This window comes from Hevea brasiliensis, chromosome 7 (assembly GCF_030052815.1).
Source record: "Hevea brasiliensis isolate MT/VB/25A 57/8 chromosome 7, ASM3005281v1, whole genome shotgun sequence".
Classification (NCBI taxonomy): Eukaryota; Viridiplantae; Streptophyta; class Magnoliopsida; order Malpighiales; family Euphorbiaceae; genus Hevea; species Hevea brasiliensis.
In genome coordinates, this window is record NC_079499.1 from 55,121,868 (window position 1) to 55,139,709 (window position 17,842).

Here is a 17,842-nt window from a genome sequence, read left to right on the forward strand (position 1 = left end):
TACTAGGGCATGTTATACTCTTAAATTATACAATTCTTGAAATTCAAGTTTAGGTGTTACTATTTATTTCATTAGTCAACAAAAATGTTGACTTTTGCATGGACAATAGGTACATTGGTTTTAATACTCCCAACGTACCACATTTTGCATTCTAAAATTGTTGGTATTGGTTGCCAATACCATTTCTAAGCTTAATGTTAATTGTTCAAAATTTTCAGATTTCAAGCTTTGTTTTTACTATTCCATTAGTCATTTTTGCAGCGAGAATTTGGCAAAGTGTTCAACATGAAAGTTGTTTCTTATTTTGTCTAGTTACATTTCATTTTTTGAATCACTCCATTTGGAGTTTTGTAGCTCAAGTTATGGCCCAAAAACCACAATTGGCCGGATTACAAAATTTCCAGATTTTCTGGACTGATCAAATCTACAGTATTTTGAGCAGTGACTGCAAGTCACTTTTTGAATATATTATGGTCATAATTTGGGTTAGATTTCTTGATGAAAGTTGTAGGTCTATATCTCAGTTTGTTGTTGGTAAAATTTCAGGTCAATTTGACCTTTCTACACTGAGTTATGGCCAAATGATTAAACACTGTTCATTTGGTCATTTTGCCCAGGCAGAATGTGGGTCACCCAGATTAGGGTAATTTTTAGGTCAACTTGGTTTCATTTTATGGGCATGGTTTATTCACCAAAGTTGTGCCATTATTTGTCTAGTTTCATGTCAAATTGGTCTTGCACCAATTGAACCTCTACAACTCCAGTTATTGCTGCCCAAACCAACTGGACTCATGCCTAGTCTTGCAGGTCACCAACGGCAGCCTCATTAACTTCAATTCCCACTACACAAACCACTTCATTTCTGATTCACACAGAGCCAAATGGTCAATAATTGACTATTAAAACTCTCTTTCACCAAATACATGAACAAGTCTCAATTTGGGTCCAAACCCTAGCTCCACCATTCTAGATTGTTGCATTACTTGCACTTCACCTTCCTAATCAATATATTAGTGTTAAGGGTAGCCACAATATCATTTTAATTCTAAGAAATCTTTCAAACTCAACCAAGTTCAGGACTGCTAGAATTTTAAGCAAGACATACACATGATGTTTACTCAATTTTCTTGTAAATTTGCATCAAATACCACTCCTTAAACATGAATTGAAAGATAAAAATCAAGTTTAGTCACTAACCTCTAATGGAGAGAATTTCAACCTTGCAAGAGTTCTTCTTTTACACTTCTTTTTGCTCCCAAAAGATTCACCAAGATGAAATATCAATGTTTTGTGTTGACACTTATAGTTTTTATTGAAAGAAAACTAGGGGAAATGAAAATTTGGAAGCCTGTTAATGGAGGAGTGAGGGAGAGCATGGGTGACGTTTTGAAGAAGGGAGAGGGCTATTGGTTTGTTCCAGATTTTTGCCCTCTTTTATGTATTTTAATTGTGTTTCATAAATTTGATTGGCCAAAGGAATTAATTACCTCATGCTTACATAAGCATTAGGTAATAAATCCAATTTACTTTCTTTTTCTTTCCTTTCCTTTCCTATTCATTTTTAAATAATTTTTCATCAATATTTGTTTATATTTTATGTCATATAATTCACTTACATAAATGGACAAGTTGGTACAAAATCATCTCTAAAGACAAAATGATCAAAATGCCCTCCGTTTAACTTAACGAGCTAAAATTATGTGTACCAATTGATTAAATTTTTCTTGTGTTTTCTTAACATTCTATTGTCATGGGAAGCCCAATAATCCTTCCCTGAGGTCCCAAAAATTATTTTATGAAGTTTTCCCCGGGTTTAGGGTTGCTAACAGCCTTCACAGTCACTTCCCCTTTGGGTTACTCATCACTAGGGTTTCGGCTCGTTTAACCTTAGTGTATTTCGTTTCTAAAAATTTTTCTTGATTTTTATGAGCATTATTTGGTTTCTTTATAACTCCCCACTCTAGTCTAATTATAATTTCAAACATTCTAGCTACCCAGACTGACATTAGTCGCCTAAACAGTAGACTGTACGGACTAGCTAAAGTGAGGATGTTACAAGTAATCTCATGCATAGTAGTTGATTTCATTAGTTTTTGTAACTTCTATTATCAAGCCTTTAATTCCATATTTTCTGCATCATTTCAGGTATTTGGGTGAAGCCCGAGAGTATGGGAGTGCAAAAGGGAAGCTTGGAGAAGTCAAAAGGCTCAGAATTTCTATTGATACAAAACACACGGGCTGTGTAAGCCAAGCCACAGACCTGTGTAACCTTCTGCCAGATGAAAGCCAGAGAGCCAATGGAGAAACAAAAGTACACGGGTCGTGTAATTGGACCCATGTAATCTGCAGGGACCAATGTAAGTCTCTGCTGGGCACAAGCTTGAAGAACTTTCTGAGAACAAAGTACACGGCCCATGTAACCAGTCCTGTGTAGCCAATGCAAACCCGTGTAAGTCTCTGTGCCAATATAAGACTCCGCAATTCCACTCCAATAAGTTACACGGCCCTGGGCCGTGTAGTGACACACGGACCATGTACCTTGCGACAGCCAGTTTTCAAACTCGAATTCCCACTCATTTTTACAGATTCAAATCAGACTCCTAAGGCTTTTGGGACTCAAAATGACTTAACCCTATAATAGCAATTATAAATAGAAAGAGAAAACATCCGAAAGGAGGAGAGGATCCTTTGACAGCACTTTTAGGAGTTTTAAAGAGATTGGCATTCTGCACTCTCTCCAGCTGTCTTGAGTAGAAGAATATCAGTATTAAGGGGAGTTTTCCAACTGAAATCCCACAAGATCGAAGCTGTAAACTCTCTTTGGTTCCTTCATTCCATCTCCTTAAATGGATTTTTATTGTTTTATTTCTTCTATATGATTTATTTTTACTGTCTTTACCTTTTTATCATGATGTTTGCTGAACTCATGAGTGAGTAGTTTTTATATTCTAGATTTGGGAGAGTAATGCTTGTAATCATTGTTATGGATAAACATTAAGTTTTATTTATTGGATTTGAGATTTATTCCTTGATTTAATTTCTTGTGATCTTAATGTATGCTATGTGCTGGTACCCACTTAGTATTGATTGTAGATATTAATTGAAAGACTGAAAGGTGAAGATTAATATTAGAAAATAAAGATCTTGAAGCTAGAAATTCTGACCTAGACATAGGCTGATACCTTTGTGGAACTTCAAAATTAGTCAAAGACCTTAAGGGATTTTAATTAATTTGATCGCCATGAAGGTCGAGTTTAAGTTAATTAGAATACACCCTAGATACCTTAAGAGAGGACTTAGGATACCTTAGGACTGATTTCCATCAAGGTAAACAATTCTCAAAACTAGTAAATAAATAAGATAACATCCATAGCAAGATTCAGGTGTGAAATCTTAATTTCGGAATTGTTCCTGAATAGATTACTTCATTTTAAGTTTATCATTTTAGTGTTTAAAATAGACAACTTCCATTCCTTCATTGTTCAATAGCATAAATAGTCAAAATTACTATGTAGATTGGTACTTACTAATTAAATTCCTCTTGGGAACGATACTTTTCTCATCACTTTATTACTTGTTAGCAATCCGTGCACTTGTGGTGATTGTAAAACTAGCAAACAACTTTTTTGGCGCCTTTTTTTGGGGAACTTTGGCTTTAGTAATATCGAGCGATAGGCAATTTAGCTGATTTAGGCAATTATATTTATTATCTAATTTTGTTTGATTTTTTTTATTCCTTTCCTTTTCTCTCAGGTGCCCGATCTGGTATATTACCAGAACAAGGCCACAAGAAGAAATTTTAGACTGTGATCCTGAGATAGACAGAACTCTAAGAGCCATCAGGAGGGAAAGGAGACATTAAGAGCACTATCAAGAAAATCTTGAAATTCCAACCATGGTCAATAATAATGACAGACCAAAACTCTTGAGAGACTACGGACCTCCATCTGTCTAAGGATTTTAGCCCAGTGTCACTAGACCCACAGTGGAAGCCAATAACTTTGAATTAAAACCAGCATGGCTTCAAATGATTCAACAAAACCAGTTTGTGGGTTCACCAACAGAAGATCCACATTATCACCTCCAGTACTTTCTTGCCCTTTGTAACACATTTAAGATTAATGGAGTGTCTGATCAAGCCATAAGACTTAGAGCATTTCCATTCTCCCTTCAAGACAAAGCAAGAAAGTGGTTACTTTCTCAACCAACTGGAACGTTCACCACTTGGGAAAACCTCTCACAAGCTTTTCTAGCAAGGTATTTTCCACTTGTAAAGACTGCAAAATTGAGACTGGAGCTCAACACCTTCAGACAAAAGGAAGGTGAATCACTCTATGATGCATGGGAAAGATGTAAAGACCTGCAGAGGGAATGTCCACACCATGGCATAGAGGATTGGCTATTAGTGAAAAATTTCTATAATGGGTTACTACCCTCTACAAGGAGCACAGTTGATTCAGTTACAAAAGGTGACTTAATGGAGAAAATAGTGATACAAGCACTTGAACTTCTATAGAGGATAATTATGAGTGGTCAAATAAAAGAGGAAATGCAAAGAGAACAGCAGGAGTCCTGGAAGTGGACACCCTAAGCATGATAAATGCTCAATTTGATCAGCTCACAAGGAGGCTTGATAAAATGCAAGCCAATGCAGTAGGGATGAATAATCAACATGAGGATAGCTATGGAGGAGGATATTTAGAATATAATAACTTTAATGAACTCCCTACAGAACAGATGAACTATGTGAATAATGGAGGAAACTTCAACCAGAGACAGCCCAACAATCCATATTCAAACACTTATAACCCTGGATGGAGGAACCACCCCAATTTCTCATGGTCCAATCAACAGAACTAGCCAATAAACAAGCAACAGGGGTACAAACCACCAGCACCCCCTGGATTTCATAACAAAGGCCAAAACTTTGCATAGCCACCATCGCCTCCTCAACCTAAATTAAAGATGACTATGGAATCCATGATGGAAGGGTTCTTAGCAACTCAACAAAATAGAATGAATTGATTAAATAGCTGACTTCCAAAATGGACCAACTTGCTACCCATAACAAGATGCTGGAGAATCAAATTGCTCAGTAAGCAAGTTCTTCAAGTAAGGCTGTAGGTAAACTGCCTAGTCAACCGGAGATGAACCCAAGGGATCATTGTAAGGCAGTTACATTGAGGAGTGGGAGAACTCTAGTACAATCAGAGAAAGAACCAACAAATGAGACCTTAGAAAAATCTAAAAGCCAAGTAGAGAAAAAGGAGGGATAAGGGAAGAAAGATCAGGAAGAGGAAGCAAGGAAGAAAAAGAAGTTACCAGAGCCATACCAGCCTCCCCTACTTGTTCCTCAGAGATTTCAAAAAAGCCAAATTGGACAAGCAGTTTGGAAAGTTTTAGAAGTTTTACAAAAACTTTATATCAACATCCCCTTCACTGAAGCACTCTCTCAGATGCCATCCTATGCCAAATTTCTTAAGGAAATTCTGTCAAAGAAAAGAAAGCTGGAAGACTATTGGATAATAGCTCTAACAGAGGAATGCAGTGCCATACTCTAAAACAAACTGCCTCCAAAGTTGAAAGATCCAGGAAGCTTCTCCATACCCTGCCTCATCAGCAATAAGAAAATAGATAAGGCCCTCTACGATCTTAGGGCAAGCGTGAGTTTAATGCCTCTAGCAATATGCAAAAAGCTAGAGATCGGAGAACTTAGGCCCACGATAATCTCATTGCAATTGGCTGATTGATATATTAAATATCTAGTGGGCATACTTGAGAACATCCCTATCAAAGTGGGCTAATTCTTTATTCTAATAGACTTTGTTGTCCTTGAAATGGAAAAAGATGTTCAGATCCCTATCATCTTCGGAGGACCATTCTTGGTAACCGCCGGAGCCATCATAGACGTCAAAAATGGGTGACTAACCCTCAAAGTAAGAGAAGAAGTAGAATTCAACTTATTTGACACAATGAAACATAAATTCAAGCCTGATGAATGCTTCAAGGTTGACATAATTAACAAACAAGTTGAAGAGGAATTTCATAAGACACATCCTAAAGTTCCTCTTAAAGCATGTATTGTGCACAGCCACACATGAATGATAAAAACACAGAAATAGCAGCCTTTGTACAATAGTTAGCAGGTCATCCACCCCTACCACCCCTAGCTAAAGCCTCCACTATGGAGGAGTTAAAGGAGGAACAACCTAAGATCAAGCTCCAGGAAAAAGCCAAACAGGTAGAGTTTATACCTCTCCCATTCTCGCTAAGGTATGCATTTCACTACAAGAATTTTCCAGAACAGAAACTGAAATTAGAAACGGATTTATATCAGTTTGTAATTTGAAACGGATTTTGAAACGGAAATTGAACAATATGAATCAAATATATTAGAAACCGATTAGCAACGGATTTAAAACCGAAATTAGAAACGGAAAATTATCCATTTCTAAAGCATGCGCTGAAATTTGGCGGTAAAATAAATGTCAGTTTAGAAATCGCTTAGAAACTGATATCTGAAACCGATTTTGGTCGGTTTCTAAATCTTTACATTTAGAAACTGATTTCTTTCAGTTTCAAATCAGTTTCAAAAGGTGAGTATACTATTTATTGAATTTAAAGACCAAATTAGAAACAGATTTTTGTCGGTTTCAATTTATTTATATTTAGAAACTAATTCCTTATAATTAGAAACCGATTATAGTCAGTTTCTAATTTCTTATATTTAGAAACCAATTTATTTCGGTTTCAAAAATTAAGGTATTTTTTTATTGAATTTTAAGTCAAATTAGAAACCGATTTTAGTCGGTTTCTAATTCCTTATCATTAGAAACCGATATATTTCGGTTTCAAATATTAAGCTATTTTGTTTGTTGAATTTTAAGTCCATATTAGAAACCGATTTTGTCAGTTTCTAATTCATTGTATTTAGAAACCGATTGCTTTCGGTTTCTAAAGTTAAGGTATTTTACTTATTAAATTTGAAGCTCAAATTAGAAACCGATTTTGGTCAGTTTCTAATTCCTTATATTTAGAAATCAATTTATTTCGGTTTCAAAAATTAAGGTATTTTGTTTATTGAATTTTAAGTCAAATTAGAAACCGATTTTGTTCGGTTTCTAATTCCTTATAATTAGAAACCGATTTATTTCGGTTTCAAATATTAAGCTATTTTGTTTGTTGAATATTAAGTCCATATTAGAAACCGATTTTTGTCGGTTTCTAATTCATCGTATTTAGAAACCGATTACTTTCGGTTTCTAAAATTAAGGCATTTTACTTACTAAATTTGAAGCTCAAATTAGAAATCGATTTTGGTCAGTTTCTAATTCCTTATATTTAGAAACCAATATATTTCGGTTTCTAAAATTAATATTTTACTTATTAAATTTAAAAGCCTAATTAGAAACCAATTTTGATCGGTTTCTAATTTCTTATATTTAGAAACTGATTACTTTCGGTTTCAAAAGTTAAGATATTTACTTAATTCTAATATAATTTGTCATTTAATTTTATGATTTGAGTTTAATTTTTAACTTTACTTAATCTTATTTTTAATTGAATTTTAATTTTTATTTTAATTCCACTTTTATTTCAACTTTATAATTTTGATTTAATTTTAGTTAAAAAAAAATGAAAAACGCAAAAGTTAATCTTAACCTTTAATTTTAGACTATTAAATCATAAAGCAATAAAAATTTCCAAATTAATCTAAACCTTTTCTTTTTATAAGTCTTTATTTTTATTTTTGTATAAGCTAATTAATAATATAAAAGTTAATATATTTTAAATAAAAATAATGTATTTCAATTATAATTAAATAAAATTAATATTAAATATTTGTTAGCCCTAGCCACACAGTCGACAGTCCCTTCCATCATTCATCCAGTTCTCCACTTCTTCTCCAATAGCTGTTCAGCCGCTTCTCTTCTGCCATTTCTACGGTGTTTCTTCGGTCGCTTCTTCTTCGGTCGCTTCTTCTTCGGTTTCATCAATCTCAACACAGAATCGTTCTCAGCAATCTAGCTCATTCTTAACAGATTTGGTTCGTTCTCAGCAGATCCAGAACTAAGGTGAGTTTATCTTGCTGCAGACTTATTTTTTTCATTTACTATGCATTTTGCACATTAGTGAGATTGAACAATTGCCGATGGAATGTGGGTTCATTACATGGTGTCATCTCTAAAGATCATTTCTTAAATTTGTCAAATTGCAAACTGAATAAAAAAAAAAAAGAGACAGATTTGATGACCCCTTTTGGTGTATATTCAAGTAGAAAATCAATCAGTATAAACTGCAACCTGATATTGATTTTATCAAGTTTCTTTCCACAATGAAATCTTCATTCATTCATGTTGTGTTCTGATGAACTTTCTTTGAGGTTCCTCGAGCCACCCCAAGTTACGATGCGCTCTTGACTTTCAAAGCCTGCATTATTATGTAACTCTGTTAATTCTGCAACAAATGATTGAAAATACTAACAAGAATTTAGGTTCTTGTTGGTGCCATTCAATTCTTAAAACACTTAGGAGACCTTGAAATTTAGTCATTGCCTGTCACCAAGTACTAGCTATAGAACACGATTTCTACATTGGTTAATTTCTCTGATATCTATTATTCAAGAAAGAATTGTAGACTTACTTCTTTGTTCCAGTTAGTACGCAGAAAGACGAAAGTCAGAATGATTATTTGAAGAACACAACCAGCCAACATTCCTGACCATATGCCCTTAACACCTAGATTTATTTTGTAGCCAAGAACAGCGCCAATAGGAAGTCCTATGATGTAGTAACATCCAGTATTGATGAAGGCAACTAACAACTGCCACCCGGCACCCACTGCCACCCCTGTAAATGTCAAGAGAAAAACCTTTAGTCACTTGCAGAGGAAAAAGGAGAATGGGTTCATCCCTAGTGCTGTGGATACTGGAGAGTTTAGTTGCAATACCATGGAGCACAGGTTGGATGCTATTGAGGAAGATTGTTGCTGCCAAAAAGTAACCAAGCTTTGATGCCTCCTTCATGACTGCTGGTTTACCAGTGAACACTTTTGGAAAGTCATTCTTGGTTACCAGAATCAATGCTGTGAATACAACTCCAATTATTGTTGAAGTTAAAACGGTCACCACCACTGAGAATTTTGCTACTTTAGGATTTCCAGCTCCAAGCTCATTTGATACTCTCACACTGCAAGCAAGTCAAGTTGAATTAAAATCCCCAAACCATGTTTCTAAGTTGGATTAAATCTGTTTTCTGCTATATGCTCCAGGACAGAAGCAACTAACCTTATGGCTGCATTGAAACCAAGAGCAATCATCAGAGCCCACAGTTGCAGGTTCATGCTGCAATTAAGAAGAAATATGAGATGATAAGTAGAATACAGAAATCACATTTTTAGCTGGACTAATTTGATAAATAGGAACAGAACTCTTACCAGATGGAAACGGCATCTACTGCAATTTCTGGATTGTCTAACCATCCCACCATAAGAATCACAGCTGTAAAATACCATAACTCCAAGCTGGCATTGCCAAGAAGAGAAGAAAAGTGAAATCCTAAACATGGATTTTGCAAAAATAAAATTTGAAAACTAACCATAACATTACAGCTTATGCATTTTCGTATTTGGCCTGATAGGTTGGAAACTGATAGGTTGGTATTTTGCCTGCAATTGAAAAGGATCAAAGTTGGTGGAAAAGAGCTTTGAAGTTTGCTGCAAAGAGAAGGACTATTGCTACTTCTGGAGGAAAAAGGTACGTTCAATGATCATACATAACAATAATTAGTTCTTTTCATTGCCTTTAGTTAGGTATAAATTTTTGTCATTATAGTGATATTTATGCTAATGTTAAATTATATATTTATATAGTTATTCAACTTTATTAAGTATTCTTATCCATCAAATTAATATCTACTTTCTTGACTAGTATGGATAGAATCCTTTATTTTATGTTTTTCTTAGAATTTTTTTTTTCTTTGTTTTGCTTTAAGTTTTTTTCAGTATACTCTGTCCGAGAAAGGTTGTATTGAGAAGGTTTGATAACCAGATATAATCAGACGTTGCATGCTACACTTTTTCTTAAATATCATTGCTTGCTTAAAAATATATATATATATATATATTTCAATTCTTTTTTTAAGTTGCATTGTAATATTAATTTCTTGAAATCAATAATTTGAATTTCAATAATGTATCTGTGTTGTATAAATAAACAATACCCATCATTTTATGCTGTGGAAGGGAAATAAAAACTGGCTTATTTAATTAAATTAACAATAAATTATTTAAATTAAAACTATTATTATTATTATTATTATTATTATTATTATTATTATTATTATTATTATCTTACTAAACCAGTGTAGTTTTGGGGAAACTGGGGAAGGAGAAGGATTAGAGAATAATGGCGGGCAGGCCGCAGGTGATCCAAATTCAAAGTACGGACCACAGATAAGATACCGAAACGTTTGCGTTTAGTACGGTCAATTAGCCCACCAACTCTTATTATTAGTTTGACCATTGACCCTGTCAAGTTTTTTTTTTTAATAATATATATATATATATATATATATATATATTAAATTAATTACATAAATTTAAATGAATTAATTTTAAGTTTTTTTTTTTTGAGAATGAATTAATTTTAAGTTAAATCATATGAGGTTTTACTAAATTTCAATTTTGTTGATCATTTCTAATTTTTATGAATTATAATAATGAATAAATTCAGTTATTAAATGGAAAGTTCGAGTAGAAATTTAATATATTTTTTCTTTAAATAAAAAAAGTATTATTTAAAAAAAATATGCCATACAAAAAAAAAACCATATGTTTTAAATGTTTAAATTTATTGGTAAGAGTCAAAGAATAATTCATATATCAAATAATTATTTTACTCTCTTTTTTCTTCTTTTACACATTAGTCAAAAGAAGGGAAAAAAAAAAGTTAAGTGACTCTTCAAGTTTATTCAATTCAAATTAAAGGGTTGCTTTTGGAGCCACCATACAAATTAATGTGGCTCTAATAATAATATTGAAAAATTCCCATTTAAAATTTGTAAGTTCTAAGTAAGCTATAACCAGGGAGGTGTCTGCCTTGTGAAGTTTAGAAATGAGTCCTTAACCAAGGTCAAATTTTGCCTTGTAGGGTCTATGTAGCATCCATTATTCCAAGTTTTCGTATGCTGTTGGCAACTTTCTTTCAATTGTTTTTGGCCACCTCCCAATAATCTGGGTTTATTTGATCAGCATAATAGCATAAAATAAAATAAATAAAAGCCTTTATTACAAAAATAATTTAGATCTTTGTGCGTTTTGATGGTCTAATTTAAAACTTTTTTTTCCTTAACATGTTAGGTCAGATTTTTAAAATTAAATAATTATTTGAAAATTTATGAATTTACAATAATAATAATAATAATAATAATAATAATAATAATAATAAATTAATCATATTATTATAAAAAAATAAATAAATAATACATATAAAAAAATTATAAAAGCAAAATAAGTTTTCTTAAAAATAAAATAAAAAATTATTTTTATAGTTATTTAGTAGGCTATTAGTTGTGGATGAGTACACTCAAATAGTTCAGATGTAAATTAGCAACCAAACTTATATATTTAATTACAAATAAAAGATTGTATGTTTATTTTATTGCTATACTAATATCTATTTTTTCATGTCCTTTAATTTTAATGATTATTATGTTTTTTAATTTTATACTATTATGCCATATAGTGTAGTTATTTATTTATTTATTTACTTTTGGGTGTTAAATTTTATACAAGAATTTCTTGTGTAATTTCTTTATTTTTTTTTGGAACTACAGTCTGTCTCACTCTCTTTTGGTCACTATCTCTCGTTATTTTGTCCCTTGCTTTCAGTATCACACAGGTAAGTAATATTTTAATATGGCGTTTTGATTTGTAGATGCATGCATATCAATTTTTGAGGTGATAATTTTTTCTATTGTTGGACACTATTCTAGATTTTCTATATATCTTAATAGTTTTTTTTTTTTTTTTATATCAAATTTGTCACATAATAACCTTAGAAAACCCGTCCAATGTCCTACTGACAATTCATGTCAGTGGACAATGGATTGTCCTGTTGGACAAATTGGAATTGTATACTCTACATAGGAATAGGATGGATATAAATATGTATTATATATTTGTAGAAATTTCGTAACATCTCTCATTGTTCTCTGGGTGCAGACTTTATGTTGTGCACTTGGAGAACTAATGGGAGATGCTGCCGAAATTTTTACAAATATATGACATGTCATTATCTGTCTGTTATTGGTAGAAATGATACAATTCTAATTGGGTTAGGGCCTTACCTTTCAACGCATGATTGGGGATATGATGTAATTCTGATATCTGACATATCATTACTAATATTCACTTAATTATTACACAGCTATTAGCAAAATGGGATCAGATCGGAGATGGATGTATGCTAGGTTAAAAGATGGCCTATTGACCTCAGAATTCATAGAAGGTATTGAACAATTTATAACATTTGCTAAGCAACATCCAGAGTGGATGGATGGGGATAAACTGAAGTGTCCATGTAATCATCGAAAGTGTCAGAATCGTAATTATGTTGATGAGAATACAATTCGATTACATTTGATGAAGCATGGATTCGTGCCATATTATTATAAATGGATTCTACATGGGGAACCCCGCACAAGTAATATAAACTTGTGGATATTAATCATAAAAGATCCTTCAATAGGTATGAACCATTTGTTCTTGCTATCCAAGCTGCTCAGGTGAATTATTCCATATATCCAAGCTTAAAACGTGACAAGGATGATTGGTGGGCTGTGTTCAAAATCAAAGCGAGATCTGTTATTGATCTTCCTGAGCAAGTGAATGTCACAACCCCCCCTGCACGGGAAGAACCATTTCAAGAAGATGAAATGGAAGTCCCTTTGATTCAAATTGACGATGATGATGATCAACAACAATATTTGAATGATCAAAACGGTGTACTAGTTGAAATTAATGAAGAGGATGTTGAAGATGAAGAAGAGCTTGAATTGGACTCAGAAAGTGATGAGGAATGCGATGATGTATATGATAGTGATACTAATTAGAATTAGGTATTTCTCTTAATGAATTTATATTTCTAAACTTGAAGTATAAACTCTAACTAATTTCATCTGTATTATGTATCATAAGTTGAATGAAGCTAACTAATTAATACAATTATTTATGCAGGATGCGAGGCAACGGTCGCAGGGGAGGTTTGTTGGGTCATTCACAGTCAAGGCGAGCACTGCGAGGATGAGCCCAATGATCAACTAGACCAATCTACACAGGGTCAGCCTCAGGTTCCTTCACGATCCATTGGGAGGTCGACACCAGATCCAGAGGGGTCTACTGCTTCAACACAGCATCGAGCTACACCTCCACCGCCACAACCTATTACCCCATCTTCTGAGCCTGCAATTGGATCAACCTCTGGTCATGAAGGTCATTCAGTTGGGGCAGCACCAATATCATCGATGGATGGCCTATCACTCACTACATTTGGAAGAAAGAAAAGAATAAAGCTCATTAATGGCACGTAAGTATTTAAAATTAATTAACTTTATCTATGATTTGGTATTACATATCATTAGCAATTGAAGTACTGTGTTTCTACATTTACATAAAATCAATATATTTGCTGTCTTTCTTTTGTACAGGTTACATCCATCTGAGGAATGTGCTAAGAAGATGAAGAATATCTTCAAGGAGAGGATGGACCCAGAGGGGCACTGTTGGAAAACTATCACGCCTGAAACAAAAGAGTTTTACTGGGATGAATTTCAAGTAATAAAATAAATATTTAAATATAATTAGCTATCAGATAACTAATTTGCATAGTTTATGAAACCTCAAAAAAGAATGTTATGAACAAATATCATTTAAGTGATGAGAATTTGTGAATTAATGTAAAAGAATACAATTGAAGTATATTAATGCTTAAATGATCTATATGTACAGCTTGTGTGATATTGAAAATATGTATTGTTGTGAGTTGTTGTAGTTGGGGTGGATGTTATTTATTGTTGAGAATATATGAAGTGTTTTTAACAGGTGCAATTAATACCTAATAACTAGGCTGGATTGTCCAAAATTAAGGGGAAATGCTGTCAATTTTTTTCTAAAATATTATCATACTAATACAACTGTCTTAATTTTTATTTATTTTATACCAGAAATACTTTGATTGGCAAGAGGTGACTCCACTAGTAAAGGAAGCTTGGAGGCGTAAGGTCGCAGAGCGCTATAAGGCCCTAATGTGCAATGTCAGGAAAGGAAAATCCAAGGTCATCGTGCCTAATAGTACAATGCAAAAATGGAAGGAGGCATGGAGTAGCCCAGAGTTTAAAGCCAAGAGCCATCAGTTCACTGCTAACCGTTGTAGTGAGATAGGGGGAGTTGGGGCATTCATCTCTAGACACACAGTGGTTTCAGTTTCACATGCTACTCACGCAGATAGAATGGTAATGATTTCATATTTACTATAGGATGGTAATGATTTCATATTTACTAGTTTTGTTATTGTCTGTCTACATATTAGTAGCAAATAATCGAACATTATTATAAACATCACTAAAATCATTATATCTTTTCAGGAAGCCCAGCTTGGCCGAAGACCTTTTCCTTATGAACTTTTCCATAAGACCCACACTAGGAAAGGCACCTCCGATATGGTTGATTCACGAGCAATCAATTAAGGTAAGTGAACAAGTATTTTATGTCTTTCAATTATATGAAAAAAATGAATAAGTGAGTTTGTTTATTCAATTGCCAAGAAAAATAAATTTAAAATATGTGTATTAACTTATGCAGGATGCATTTTTGGCGCTTAAGGAGCAGTCGTCTCAACCACAAGAGGGGTGCAATGACCCTCCTATTGTAGATGAGGTCGCACTATATTATCAAGTTGTGGGGGGGGGGGGGAGAAGAAGAACAGGGTTTATGGCATTGGATCTCAAGCATCAATTTTTTACCCTAGCTCATCACATGGATCATCTTCTACTGCATCCTATTGTGCTCGATCGAGGCAATGGAGGAAGAGATTCAACAATTGCATCGATTGCAACGCTCAAGGATAGTTTGGTTGCAATGGAGGAGAGAGATCGACAACGCGAGTTGATGCTAGAGGAGAGATATAGACAACGTGAGCAGACACTGGAGGAGCGCATGCAACAAATGATGCAAAACATGATGGCACAAATGATGCAGGGTACGCAGTTTACAGCCCCAACTCCACATGCGACTCATCAAGATGATGGTAGAGAGGCTGATAGTGGTGATGAGTGATTATCTTGTTGATGACAAGTAGCTTGTTTTTTTGTTATTATGATATTTTATTTTTCCATACAGTATATTATTGTCATAACCCTTCACTGTCATATTTATATATAATATTGACTGATATTTGATATTTGATAGCCTGATATTATAAATATTATGATATTGAGCATTTAAAATTAATATTATATTATATGCTTCAATACAGGAAATAATATATTAAATAAAAAAATAAAAATTTTCTACTAGTAATTTGAAACGGATTAAAAACGAATTTTTCCGTTTCTAATCCAATAACACACAGATCGGTTTCAGAATTTAGAAACCGATTTGAAACGGAATTTCTGTTTCAAAAAAATTGAAACCAAAATATCAGTTTTTAAATTAAAACGGAATTTGAAACCGAATATAAGTGGTTTCTAAATTTGAAACGGAATAGTGGTTTGAAAATAGTTTCAGAATTTGAAACGGACGCCATTTTCCGTTTCAAATTTATTTAGAAACTTGCGGATTTAAAACTGAATATTTCGGTTTCAAATCGGTTTCTAAATGTATTTAGAAACCGATTTTCACTGATTTGAAATCGAATATTCGGTTTCAAATCTCCTTTTTTCTTGTAGTGTTTCTAGACTCAAACTCTAAATATCTTGTTATAATTAACGCTAGCCTGTCTAAGTTAGAAGAGGAAAAATTGTTAAGAGAACTTAGGATCCATAACAAGGCCATAAGGTATAAAATAGAAGACCTGAAAGGAATCAACCCCTCAATTTGCATGCATAAGATACCCATGGAAGAAAATAGTAAACCCACTATTGAGCACCAAAGAAGACTTAACCCAAACATGAAAGAAGTAGTCAAGAAAGAAATTTTAAAACTATTAGATGCAGGTATCATATACCCAATTTCTAATAATAAATGGGTTAGTCCAATACATGTAGTTCCTAAAAAGAGTGGGACAATTGTTATCCAAAATGCAAACAATGAACTAATCCCTACTAGTGTAGTCACTGGTTGGTGAATGTGCATAGATTATAGGAAATTGAACAGTGCTACCAGAAAAGACCATTCTCCTTGTTAGAAGTATGCCTTAAAGCATATCATTTAGTATGTATCTTGTACATGTTTTATTAATAAAAGGCATATTCACTTTTCTATTTACATAATATATTTATATGTAATAGAAAAAGTCCATTGATATTTTGTTAGAAATTCTATTCTTAAGTTGTTAAGAATATGAGTGACAGTATTTCTAGCACAAAGTATCATAAATTGGTTCACAGTCGAAGATACTTAACACAGGACATGACTTATCTAGAAAGATTGTATTCATGTTTGTTCCCAATGTATTTATATGAGATATAAATAAGATGGAATGGTGAGTCTCATGCCATATAACAAATATGATAGGCACTAATGCATGATAAGTAGGCCGAACCAGTGACATTTATGATAAGCACATGGAGTTTACTCTTATCAATATATTGTCATAAATCATATCAGTGCATGTAATCTTTAGACTTGAGATAACACAGTTATCTTGTATATGAAGGAGCGGAAGCATGAAAAATACAAGTTTAGATCATTGAAATTCAAAATTTTTCATCTAGGGTCACATGCATCATGCAAGATTTAATTTTATCTATTTGATTTCAATGATAAACAACATATTAAAACTCTTTTAATATATTTTGGATATACATTTGCCATATAAGATTTTAAAATTAATAGATTAATTCATTAGAACCCTAAATTAGATCAAGAATAAGTGCACTAACCTTTTGATGCACTACAGTGTGTTTGACACCTTTGGGATGCGTCTTTAGGACACCTGATGTTGTCCCTCTAGCTTTTCCACACCAAGATCACCTATGGCAGCCCTTGAACAGCTTCTAAAGCTTTTTCTATGAATTAGAAAATCAAATTTTGCCTTTTGAGATATTACAGATGTAAACAGGACACTAGAAACAATTTCTAGTATTTTTAATTCAAGAGATTGTTTGCTAATCTCTTGGAATTGATAAGAGATGAAGAAGAAGAGAAGGGAGAGTAGCCAAGGGTGGCGGCACAAAGAGATGAATGGCAGCTTATTTTGTTTTCTTTTCATAACAACACTTATGTAGCTGGGTCACCACTTAAAACCCTTGCCACATGTTACCTTCTGATTAGCTCTAGGTTTAATTAATCCAATCACATTGTGCCAAGTGTCAAACCTATATTTAATCTTGACTTTGATCATCTTACATGATTAAAAGACATATGGCAAGCTTATATGTAGTGCCATGTGTCACTATCTCATGGTGCCACATGTCACCCTGTGAAATGACCAAAATACCCCTGTGTCTTAATTTTGAGTTTTCAACCCAAAATAATTATTTCACTTCTTCTAATCAATTTATATCAAATATAAATTAATTAATTAATCTCTATTAATTAATTTCTCATTAATTCAATTCATATTTAAACAATTTAAATATAAATTTAACTTATACTATACATCCAATAACCTAGATTTGGTTTT

The 17,842-nt window shown here is 33.1% G+C and overlaps 2 protein-coding genes, 1 long non-coding RNA gene and 1 other non-coding gene across 5 annotated transcripts; 2 read left to right on the forward strand and 2 right to left on the reverse strand.

The window, feature by feature from the left end:
* Positions 1–4,282: 4,282 nt before the first annotated feature.
* LOC131181890 (small nucleolar RNA R71) lies at positions 4,283–4,389 on the reverse strand. The gene has a single exon (XR_009150364.1). It is a non-coding gene; the product is annotated as a small nucleolar RNA R71 (small nucleolar RNA).
* A 3,481-nt stretch (positions 4,390–7,870) lies between these two features.
* LOC131181534 (uncharacterized) lies at positions 7,871–12,693 on the forward strand. 2 transcript variants are annotated; one of them, XR_009150064.1, is made up of 3 exons: positions 7,871–8,075; positions 8,756–9,754; positions 12,428–12,693. It is a non-coding gene; the product is annotated as an uncharacterized LOC131181534 (long non-coding RNA). The 2 variants fall into 2 exon arrangements; XR_009150063.1 differs by having other exon boundaries at positions 9,639–9,754.
* LOC131181533 (protein DETOXIFICATION 32-like) lies at positions 8,446–9,056 on the reverse strand. Its single transcript, XM_058150102.1, has 2 exons — positions 8,950–9,056; positions 8,446–8,849 (listed from the first exon to the last, which is right to left on the reverse strand). Exons 1-2 carry the CDS (start codon positions 9,023–9,025, stop codon positions 8,617–8,619), a joined length of 309 nt encoding a protein of 102 aa, XP_058006085.1. The 5' UTR covers positions 9,026–9,056; the 3' UTR covers positions 8,446–8,616.
* A 242-nt stretch (positions 12,694–12,935) lies between the features above and the next one.
* LOC110641002 (uncharacterized) lies at positions 12,936–15,333 on the forward strand. The gene is made up of 6 exons (XM_058149410.1): positions 12,936–13,098; positions 13,237–13,585; positions 13,707–13,833; positions 14,223–14,510; positions 14,643–14,732; positions 14,860–15,333. The coding sequence occupies exons 1-6, from the start codon at positions 12,936–12,938 to the stop codon at positions 15,331–15,333; spliced, it is 1,491 nt and encodes a 496-aa protein (XP_058005393.1).
* The last annotated feature ends 2,509 nt before the right edge of the window (positions 15,334–17,842 follow it).